General features: G+C 37.8%; 1 protein-coding gene across 1 annotated transcript; it reads left to right on the plus strand.

The window, feature by feature from the left end:
* Positions 1-3,037: 3,037 nt before the first annotated feature.
* dipk1b (divergent protein kinase domain 1B) lies at positions 3,038-12,306 on the plus strand. The gene is made up of 5 exons (XM_065243905.2): positions 3,038-3,770; positions 5,752-5,886; positions 6,825-6,932; positions 7,905-8,081; positions 10,800-12,306. Exons 1-5 carry the CDS (start codon positions 3,705-3,707, stop codon positions 11,610-11,612), a joined length of 1,299 nt encoding a protein of 432 aa, XP_065099977.1. The 5' UTR covers positions 3,038-3,704; the 3' UTR covers positions 11,613-12,306.
* The last annotated feature ends 129 nt before the right edge of the window (positions 12,307-12,435 follow it).

The raw sequence follows: 12,435 nt of genomic DNA on the forward strand, positions 1-12,435 counted from the left end.
GGTCCGATTCGTCAGAATGGTTCTTTTGAACAAGTTCCTTTGGATGATTCAGTCGAACCGATTCGCGTTCGAATGATTCCCTTTCAAACATCTGCTATGCCATGGTAACTAGTTTTACTAAAATCAAATTGTCGTAGTTGCTACAGTTTATATTAGACCTATTCTATGTTTGTGAGGTGTGTGACATATTAAAATCATAAGAACAAAATATTACACGCAGTTTATATACAATATACATTTTAAGCAGCTACTAAAATGTACTTTGGTTAAAGTCCGTGTTTGTAAAAAAAACATACTTTTTGATGTTTTAGGCCATTTCTCAATCCGAAGGCTGCAACATCCGGAGGTTGCATATGCAGGCTGCATACCTCGCATTCGCAAGTCATTAGCATATTACAACAGTTTACAATAACTTAGACTAATTGTCAACTTTTTAATTGTTAATATTCTGAAATAAGACGTATGCAGCTACGAATGCCACATCCGGAGGCAGCAATCTTCGGATTGGGCTACGGCCTTGTTGTGGTGAGCGCCAACAAAATGACTCGGTCGAGCCGGTTCATTTAAACGAACCGATTCCTCACGCTTATTGAGCAAAGAATCCTCCTGTAAAATTTGAAGCCCTCGATCGTGTGTGTTTCCGGGTATGGTTGTTTTGTTTCCCTGTCATTGCTTCCACGTATTCAATGTATGTTTTAGTATGTATGTATGTATGTATGTGTGTGTTTGATGCAATGTTATTTTGAATCCGTTTGTCATTGAATTCGAGTAAACACCGTTTGTATGTGAAACGTGCTAATATAACAGTGCAGTGTGCTGTCACCGTGTTTTATGAAAATTTTCAACACGGTTAAGTGACACAAGCATTGTTAACCGCTTTCAAGTATTTACATCTGATCTGAATAATCGGGATATTTTTTTCCAAGAAGTTTATTGAGTTTTATGTTTGGGTGCTGGGCTACATCAAAATGCTGATGAGAGTGTTAAGAAGTAAATAGATTACAGATTACAGAAGATGCAGTTAACAAGATTAAAGAGCTAATCTGGGTGTATAATCAGATTCACACTGCTGCTTTTTAAATGTGACGTGGATAAAAATCACTGCATGTCACAGATCAGACAATCTTAATCTAAAATGAAGAATATGTTTTATTTTATTTTTTTATTTAAACTCTATTGCTTTCAACATAGAAACATAACAAGTAAAATATATTTTTATGATGTGTGCCTTTACATTTTTGAAAGTTGTCACATTCTATTAAATACCAATTATATAAATAACTGTCTATTTAGTTTATATTCAGCCTTAAAACTTAAAGGTGTGGTTTCCTGGACAGGGTTTAAAAACTTTAGATTAATCCAGGACTAGATGTTAATGATATGCAAAAGGTACAAACCCCAAAGTAAACGATGACCTGAGTTATCATCTCCATCGTAAATCTCTTTTCTTGGACAACAACAAACACATGGATTGTAGGCAACAGTTTACTTCCTGGGATTGGTGATGTAGAAAAGATTGACATTATCATAATTCCTCCAGCTTTAACTCACAGCCTGTAAGTTAACTCCTGTTAGCATTGCATTGTGAGCGAATCTTTTAAACAGGGTAATGAGCGTCACATTTCCGGCTGATGTCAGAGGTATTCAGACCAATCACAACGTACAGATTAGCTGGCCAATCAGGGACACAGAGCTTTTCAAATAGATGCCTTTTAGAAAGAAAGTTAAATCTGGAGCTACAAAATATTACAGTATGTGGAAAATAATGTGTTTTTTACCATAAACCATGCGAACACATTACCAAAAACACAAAATAATGTTGTTTTTAGCAATGCAATAGGTGCTCTTAAAAGATATGTGAGTGCTGTTTTAAGTTAAAGGGATAGTTTACGCAAAAATTAACATTCTGTAATCATTTACTAACCCGCATAAATCTCTTTGTTCTAATAAACATGAAGGAAGATATTTCGAGAAATGTTTGTAACCAGACTGTTTGTGGACCCTATTCACTTCCATAGTAGAAAAAAAGAATACCATGGAAGTAAATGGAAATGTGTTCGTCTGAAAATTTATGGAAATATGCATCTCGGACAGCTTGAGGGTTATTAAATCATGGGTTTAATATCATTTTTGGTCGAACTATCCCTTTACGCCCCAAAATGTACAAAACTTGTGAAAATATAAGGGTTTTTTTGAGGGCGGGGCATAGATTAATCTAGATCAATCTCATACAAAATAAAAGTATTTTTTTGCATAATATATGAGTTGTGCTGTGTGTTATTATTAAGTAAATACACACGCATATATATATATATATATATATATATATATATATATATATATATATATATATATACATTAAAGAAATATTTTATTTATATATTGTTGTTTTATTTATATATAATATATAAAAATATAAATAAATATATATACACATGTAAATGTTTCTTAAATACATACATGAATGTGTGTGTATTATATATACATAATAATAACACACAGCACACAAACTCATATATTATGCAAAAAATACTTATTTTGTATGAGATTAATCTAGATTAATCTATTCCCAGCACTAGTTTTTTTCTACCGAGGAAATGCTGCTCACAGTTTTTTTCAGATAATCTGTGAATGTTGCATATCATGATTTCAGAATATGAGGTCTATGACACGGGAACTATTCACTCACCCGATAATCTGCCAGTAAAAATCAATGAATCATTTTTTTCAGTGTATATATAATATAAATTATACATAAATATACAAATGCATATACACGTAAAAAATTATTAAATATTTACATGCATGTGTGTGTATTTACCTATACAAAGTTATTAAACACAGTTCACACACTTTTATTCTGCAATAGATTAATCGCGATTAACCGCGATGCAGCCCTTATATTTTATTTTTCTATTTTTCCTCATAAGAATATTGTTTTTTTTTACTGAATTTTATTGAAATTGTTAGACCCCAAGACAAATTTTATTCAAAATAAAGGTCATTCTGAAAATCAGACTATACATTTTATGATTGGTGAGTCTATGCTTGTCACGGCCTTGTTCTTTTTCATACACATTTTCCATTTCATTCTATTTGATCGAAATTAAAGTACCATTCTATACATTAAAATCAGATTCTATTCTATTTTATCCTATCCTATCCTATTAAAGGGATTGTAGGCATATATTATTTTTTGTCGGTAGTGTAAATCAGTGTCTCCACCTCCCCCTTAAGGCGCATTGTTGAGGCCGTTTCTCTCCAGCTGCTCGTTCTCACGCTCACAACGTCTCATCTGTGCGCGGCCCGTGCTGAGCAGCATCCGGAGAAGAAGTGCCGGATACAAACATCACGCAAATGTCCTTGCTGAATCTGAAAGCATCTTTGGCGGTGTCGCATCCTGTCGCGCGAGGATGATGGCCGGGTTTCGCGCGTTTCTGGGTGCAGCGCGAGCAAATGGATGCGTGTGCGCGATATTTGTCCTTGAGTTGAGCGCTGCCAGCACGGGATGTTTCAGTGTTGCATGACCCAATGCATATTGAAATAAAAGCCTATGGCGATACAATAAGCGTACACGTTTATATCTGCGTTTTTGTCCATATGCGCGTTGCGTTCGTGGAGAGTATTGCGGGCATCTAATGGAGGAGATGAGGAACGCGGTGTCTTTATTTTAGTAGAGGATTGCTTATCATCAGTGTTTGAAGATGCCGCGGGGTGTGCGGAGACTGATGCATATGATGCTCTTCTGCCCTTTATCTAAGGGCTTACAGGTAACTTTTTTCTAACCATCAGAAAATATTGTTTGCAGTGCTTATTAAAAATCTAATTTAGAAGTGTGAATGTAACAAAAGGTAGGCTACCACAGTAATACCATATATGCTTTATTGATATGTATCTTGGTATGATGGTGTATTTTAAAGCATGCATGGAGTGCAAATATTTATAATTCATTTATATGGTAATCTTTCAGTACCATGGTATTTATTTACATTGCACTACTTGGGTAGTGTAAAGCAAAGAGTGCCAAATTGTTGGATATGGTACTTATGGAGTAGGCCTACCAAAGTTGACATGATGTATGAAATGTATGATGAATCAAGATTGGACAGACAGAGGACACATTTACAGACACAGTGGACCTATAGTTTTAGTTTTTGGGTTACTATACGTCGTTCCCATATTTTCAGAATCACATGCACGCACACCATTGTTGTGCTGAAAAACATTGAGTGCCTAATGCACAGGGCTGACAGTGTTTTTGTGGATGTGCACTAAGGGCCCTCTTTCATAAGAGCACTCATCGTAAGTGCACAGTGTGACCGTTTGAGACTCGCTAGGTCAAACCTGTCAGATTCATCTGTGAACTCTGTCCAGAAGATAAAAAGGCATTTTTCTATTAAATATAAAAAACAGCATTTGGGTTAAGAGGAAAGATTCTCACCACATCCTGTTGTACTCATAATTATCTGGTATGGACATCTGCTTTCGTATACCTTTGGAAACATGTGTGTGTGTGTGTGTGAAATGACAGCATTTGTATTTTGTATAAACTATCTATTTAAAGTTTAACAACAGCACATCTCATTCGGCTACAGAGACAATTAGGTTTTTATCAATTATTTGTTTACTGTAAATAAATGTACTTAAAATTCTGGCACACAATAGCATTATTTGGATTGCATGTTTAGCCGTTGTTTTCAGCATGCAGGCACACACAGACTGAATTTGGATATCTAATAACAGTGGTCTGTATCAACAGGCGGTAATCAGATATGTATGTATTCACACAAACCCTTTCCCATTCAAGCAGAGAAAACAGTCCCAGCCTTCGGCATATTGCGCCCTTCACACCTGAAAACCGCTTAAGAGACATCGCTATATCTTTAGGCACGTACTGTTAACCCCCAATGAAGGAGATGTGATACATGTATCTCGAAGTGCATGCCTTTTTGTCAACCATAATCAAAGTTTGTCCCGCTGAACTATCCTTTCCTATTATTTTCTTGTTTAAAACTCTTAAAAATAAAGATTTTGCTTCTCCAAAGAAAGTTTTTTTACGCCAACGTTTGTTTAAAGAACCGTTTCTTTCTTACCTTCTTAAAGTATGTAGAACCTGTTTCCGATACAAAGAAATATTTGTAGAAAGGTCCCTGTGGAAACTATAGGTTTTTTATGGAGACATAACAGAGTATGTGAGCGGAGTGGGAGCGATTTGAGGAGGGGAGCATTGTGATTTTGACAGAGGAGCAGATTTTTTGGAAGTATTTGAGGAGCATCTGGGTTTTCTAACTCCATCACAAGCTCATGTTTTATTTTGGAAATTGATTTCATTTAGCCTCAGACAGCAATTTAATTTTTCAGATATGGCTTATTTTTTTGTAGTGATGCATCCATTGCATCTCTAATTTAGTGGCTTATTATTATTCTTCTAGTTCAAATAAAGCACATTTATAGATTTGATCATTGAATAATGCATCTTAGAACAGAGGTTTGTGATATTTTGTGAGTTGAAGCGTTACTTAGGCACAGATTTGTCATGGAGTGAACACGGAGAGAGAAGCAAGGGAGTTGGGAGTGGGCGAGGAGCAAAAAATTAAAAATACCCAGAGTGGAGCTGGAGCGAAGTAAATATAAAATGCGTGGAGGGCAAATGATTGTTACTTAAATCCGCTCACATATTCTGATATATATATACAGCCAGACAAAGACTTTTTAGTAAACTGTTTAAATATGTGTCATACTCTTTTACAGTCCCGTCTCCCAGCAGTAAAGGTGAAGTACCTGTTGGTGGTGTGGTTTGGGATTCTGGTGGCCAGCTGGATGCTTTACATGCAGTATTCTTCATATTCAGAGCTCTGCAGAGGACACGTCTGTACTATGATCATAGTAAGTCATGGATGAGTGTACATCTTTTTCCCACAACCAGCATCTGGACATACATTATGAGAGTTCGCAAAATATCTTCAATATGATTGACCGATGCAACACACATAGTTTAACCTTTACAATCTTTTACCTTCTCTGTTTTAATTTGGTCTAAAACAGGAAGTGCGTTAACAAATACTGTTCACAGAAAGAGAGAGAAGTGGGAAGTTAAAAGAAGGAAGCAAAAGAGTTGGCAGTTTATAACCCAGCTATTATGTAAAACCATATTGAACCACTCACATCATTTTTACCATCAACAATGTTTAAACAAAAATTATTTGTCTTTTTAGAAGAAGCAAACACAAACCTCTCACACTTGTAAACCTCTATAAAGGGTGTTATATACATTTTGACATGACACCATAAGACAAGTTTTTCCCCATGAGAATACAGAGATTACGGAAAATACACAGAAAATGCATCCGTGATTTGTTCGGATTTGTCTGTGATTGTTTGATTTTTGGTTCCTTCATACACTCGCAATGATTTTTCGGAATCTGTGCATGCATTCACACAAACCGTAAAAAGACACGTGACGTATTTAAAGTCCCGCACTTGGAGGGTTTTTTCTAAAACATCTGCGGGCACGTCCTCACTACGGCACGCACCTTACGGCATTGTTTTTGTCTACACCGAAAGCTTTTCAATGTTACTAGGTCCTCTTTACGGGAACAATACCAGAATATTTACATGATGTGTTTGTGTTCAAACTAAAGCCTGTCTTATAATTTTATGGAAATTTTCTGGGACCAAAGTGCTGTGTGAATGGGGTTTAAGATATTTTAAGGTTCTTCCCTTCATTTGAACTCATCAGCTCAGTATTTTGGTTCTCCAACACTTGAAGAACAAACAAGATTTTTTAATGACATATTGTGACTTTGGGCCTTGCTGTGTTTTAGTGTGATCATTATCAGAGGGGAATCATCTCCGGCTCAGCGTGCAAGTCTCTCTGTGAGGAAAAAACTCTCTCTCTTCAACACTGTCTTTCAACATCACCTACACACCAGGTAAGTGTGTTTATATCCTTAAAAAACACACACACATCCATATAGACGCACCTAAAGGATTATTAGGAACACCTGTTCAATTTCTCATTAATGCAATTATCAAATCAACCAATCACATGGCAGATGCTTCAATGCATTTAGGGGTGTGGTCCTGGTCAAGACAATCTCCTGAACTCCAAACAGAATGTCAGAATGGGAAAGAAAGGTGATTTAAGCAGTTTTGAGCATGCCATGGTTGTTTGTGCCAGACTGGCCGTTCTGAGTATTTCACAATCTGCTCAGTTACTGGGATTTTCACGCACAACCATTTCTAGGGTTTACAAAGAATGGTGTGAAAATGGAAAAACATCCAGTATGCAACCGTCCTGTGGGCAAAAATGCCTTTTTGATTCTAGAGGTCAGAGGAGAATGGGCCGACTGATTCAAACTGATAGAAGAGCAATTTTGACTGAAATAACCACTCGTTACAACCGAGGTTTGCAGCAAAGCATTTGTGAAGCCACAACACGCACAACCTTGAGGCGGATGGGCTACAACAGCAGAAGACCCCACCGGGTACCACTCATCTCCACTACAAATAGGAAAAAGAGGATACAATTTGCACAAGCTCACCAAAATTGGACAGTTGAAGACTGGAAAAATGTTGCCTGGTCTGTTAAGTCTCGATTTCTGTTGAGACATTCAGAGTCAGGATTTGGCGTAAACAGAATGAGAACATGGATCCAGCATGCCTTCTTACCACTGTGCAGCCTGGTGGTGGTGGTGGTGTTATGGTGTGTGGGATGTTTTCTTGGCACACTTTAGGCCCCTTAAAGTTCTTAAAAATGTTTGTCTTCTGACAACTTTTATAAACTTTTTCTTCCACTTTAATGTCAACTAGTGTAGTTTCTTTTATATATTTTTCTATTTTAAGGTGAAATACATTTGAACAAGTTTTCTTTAGATATAACATCACGTGTGTGTCTTGTGCAGGTGTACAGTGCCGAATGGAAGGAGAAATCCGTTCTGGTGAAATGTGGCATCGAGGAGAGTATGAGAGGAGAAAACGGTCCTGATTCTCCACAGCAGCACCAAATCAGCCTCTATGACAAACCCACACGTGGGACGTCCATGGATGAATTCAGAGCGATGCTGCATTCCTTTCTCAAGGTCTCTGTTGTGCTCGTATACATCATCAGGCCTCACAAAAAGCAACCGCACCCATATCACCATTCAAACACTAACATACAGAGCTCTAGTTTCTCAACTGCTGGGTCACGGCCCACAAAAGAGTCTCAGATCTTTTCTGTATAGGTCAGTGTTAGAGCAATGTTTTAAAAGTCCAAAAGGTCAAGAGTTTGAACCCAGAGAACATGAGTACATGTACTTATAAAATATATAACTTGTAATGCACTGTACTTCGCTTAGCGATTTTATGATTGTGCGTTAGGTGTTTATATGGTCTACAGGAAAAAGGAAACAGAGCTTAAGATGGACAAACCCTCCTCAAGGTTTCCTGTAGGAGGAAGAGAGAGAGAGGGAAAGAAAGAGGGGGGTGTGAAATAGAGAAGAGAAGCCAAAAATACCTGAAGGAGCTTAAAAAGGTCACAGGCGGAACAATACACTCACTCTCAGTGTCGTACTGAAGAACAACAAATACACACTGAAACACCACAAACACACAAATATGCTACAAATCACCATAACCATCACACCACTTAAAAGGCCTTTTAACACTTATGTATATAATCTCTACGATGAGGCTGAGTGTCTATTTACGTCCGAAATCGTTTACTTCTATACTCTATAGTAGGCGAGACTAGAAGCATGTCCGAGTTCATCGTTTATGAAAAAGATTGGGTGAAAAGAACCCAGATGACATACTACTTCTACATTCCTTCTAAGATTTTGTGCATTTGATGACTCAATGTAGAAGAAGAAGGAGAGGCATCGTCATATTTTAAAATGTTGGAAAGCGGTAACACAGCTCTATTTAAATGTAAAAGTTAAAATAAAAAGTTAAATTGCTTTGCATTGCATAGCTATTTGACTTATCCGCACACACAGACGTTTGATGCATGTGTATTGCGACAAATTGCAATACCTCTCCTGGGCTACATACCTTTGTGTACAAAGTACAGTACACACGGTTAAAAAAATATGAAGCTGCATGTATAGTGTGCGCATACTATTCCATTGCCAAAATTTGCACCACACTGACCATCGCGTACGCATAAAACAGGCTTTAAAGGAAAACACCACCGTTTTTCAATATTTTACTATGTTTTTACCTCAACTTAGACTAATTAATACATCCCTATCTTTTATCAATGCATGCACTTAATCTTTGTACAGCGCGTTGTAAAAGTGTTAGCATTTAGCCTAGCCCAATTCATTCCTTAGGATCCAAACAGGGAAGAATTTAGAAGCCACCAAACACTTCCATGTTTTCCGTATTTAAAGACTGTTACATGAGTAGTTACACGAGTAAGTACGGTGGCACAAAATAAAACGTGGCGTTTTTTTAAGGGGATAAAAATGAGAACTACATTGTATGGCAGAAGAGCACTTAGTTAGCACATAGTGTGCAGCACTTTGACCTCGGCACGCCTCTCTCTCAAACTTCCGTCAATATTACAGCGCCCAAGGACAAAATAATTGTTTATATTTTTTTACCTAAGAATGAGACATTTTTATATCTATACAATGGTGGTCCCCTTACATGGCAGTTGCCGCCATGTTTCTACAGAAGCCCTTAAAGGATTACTGAATTTTCTTTAAAAAAATCCAGATTATTTACTGACCACCATGTCTTTCAAAATGTTGATGTCTTTCTTTGTTCAGTCGAGAAGAAATTATGTTTTTTTTTGAGGAAAACATTCCAGGATTTTTCTCATTTTAATGGACTTTAATGGACCCCAACACTTAAAAGTTTTAATGCCGTTTCAATGCAGTTTCAAAGGACTCTAAATGATCCCAAACAAGGCATAAGGGTTTTATCTAGTGAAACAATTGTCATTTTTGGCAAGAAAAATAAAAAATATGCACTTTTAAACCACAACTTCTCGTCTTCCTCCAGTTGTGTGACGCGCCAGCGTGACCTCACGTAATTTCGTAATGCCGTGGAAAGGTGACGTGTTACATATATGAAACGCACATTTGCGGACCATTTTAAACAATAAACTGACACAAAGACATTAATTAGTACCATTCCACATACAACAACGTCGGAACGGTCCTCTTTCTCCACACTTGTAAACACTGGGGCGTAGTTTCGCATACGTCATCCGTGACCTCTTGACGTGATGACGTATTGCGTGAGGTCGCGCTGGCTCGTCACACAGCTGGAGGAAGATGAGAAGTTGTGGTTTAAAAGTACATATTTTTTATTCCTTTGAAACTGCAATTTTAAACTGCATTAAAACTGTGAAGTGTTGGGGTCCATTAAAGTCCATTAAAATGAGAAAAATCCTTGATTGTTTTCCTCAAAAAACATAATATCCTCTCGACTGAACAAAGAAAGACATCAACATTTTGGACAACATGGACCTTTTAACCTGCAATCCATAACTTTATTTGGTTAAAAATAAACAAATCAGTTATTGCGCAAGTACATGAAAAGTCAGTGTTGACAACCATCTCCTTACATTACCCCCAATTCGAAATAGTAAACTTAAAATTATTTATAATTTGAGCTGTCAAGTCTCGCTTCACGAAAAATGTTAGATTGACTTTATTTGACTTTAGTCCACCTAAAGAAAATAACAAAATGTTTCAAAACATGATAAAAGCAGACGCTTTAATCGAATGAGACTTGCAGTGAATATAGATAGAATAATAAGTCACATTTGAGGTTTTAATCTTTTTCTCTCTCTCATTGAATTACAGGACAGTGTGGGCGAGCAGACGTCTCTTGCAACTCTCGTCACGCGTGTGATCTCTCTAGCTGATGTCAATGCCGACGGTAAAGTTTCTTTAGCGGAGGCCAAATCGGTCTGGGCTCTGCTGCAAATCAACGAGTTTGTTTTAATGGTGGCGCTCCACGATAAAGAACACGCACCTCGCCTGCTGGGCTTCTGCGGTGATCTTTATGTGACTGAGCACATAGCACACAGCGCCCTCTTTAGGCTGGAGGTGCCTGGCTGGATGCAGCCGGTGTTTCCCGACTCACTGGGAGGGGCCCTTAACCGATGGCTCGCCCCAGCGTGGCCCCGCAGGGCCCGAATCACCATCGGCCTGCTGGAATTCGTGGAAGAGGTTTTCCACGGCGTGTACGGGAGCTTTTATATGTGCGACGCCAGCCCGCAACGGGTCGGCTACAACGCTAATTACGACTTCAAAATGGCCGACCTTCAAAGCGTAGCGTCGGAGGCGACCATCAAGGGATTCTTACGAGGAAGAACGTGCGAGGCGAACGCCGACTGCACTTATGGGCGGGATTGTACGGCGACGTGTGATAGGTTGGCCAGGCAGTGTAACGTGGAAGTGGTGCAGCCCAACCTGGCCAAGGTTTGCGCCCTACTGCAGGACTTTCTGTTGTTCGGAGCACCGTCTGATCTGAAAGAGGACCTGGAGAAGCAACTACGTACGTGCGTGACGCTCAGCGGACTTGCTTCGCAAATGGAGGTACATCATTCCCTCGTTCTCAATAACCTTAAAACGCTATTGTGGAAGAAGATCTCGAATACCAAGTACTCTTGAGACACTAAACAAGAGGATGGTGGTGAAGATAAATGAATGAATGAATGAATTTGGGACAGTAAAAGATATTCAAGAGTGTCAAACGCTTCTGAGACTAATGTTGGGAGTGGTAAGGATTCCCAGATACACTACATCTTCACCTATTTTAACCCTTTAACCTATTAAAATACCTTCTGAAAACTTTACTTTGGCTTCAAGGTGAAAATGGTCCTGATTAATGAACTTCTAGGACAATTACAATAACCTGACAAAAGGTTTTATGTTGCATCTTGAAAGACAAACTACATCTACACCTATTTTGACTCTTATTACAGAACAAGATATTGGCTTTAGCAATGTTTGAAGCCAAGTAAGAAGTTTCCGCCAAGACCTACAACACAATTTAAGAAGACTTGACCACTGAATACATAATATATAAAGAAGAGATAGAAAGAAGTTATATATGATGTCTTTTTACAGCGTGTTTGTTGTGTTTGCACTAGGAGTATGTTTTCATTTATTTTGTAGTGTTATATATTTCTCACATATTTATTTTCAGAGTTGTTCGAGAATTAATGAAGAAATCCTTGAGATCTTATTCACTTAAACTGTGAGAGTATTTTTCTTTCGAACGTGTTTCTCAGGGTTTGTGTGTCGATGTATGAATGTGTTTGTTTAGAGATTACTGTTAACATTAAACATAAATGAAACAGAATTATGGTCTCATATTATTGGAGAGGTACAAATTTTGAAGAATTAAAGGGACATTCCACCTTTTTTGAAAACATGTTCATTTTCCAGATCCTCTAGAGTTAAACATTTGATTTTTTTTAGCTTAGCACAA

Source organism: Paramisgurnus dabryanus, chromosome 18 (assembly GCF_030506205.2).
Source record: "Paramisgurnus dabryanus chromosome 18, PD_genome_1.1, whole genome shotgun sequence".
Lineage (NCBI taxonomy): Eukaryota > Metazoa > Chordata > Actinopteri > Cypriniformes > Cobitidae > Paramisgurnus > Paramisgurnus dabryanus.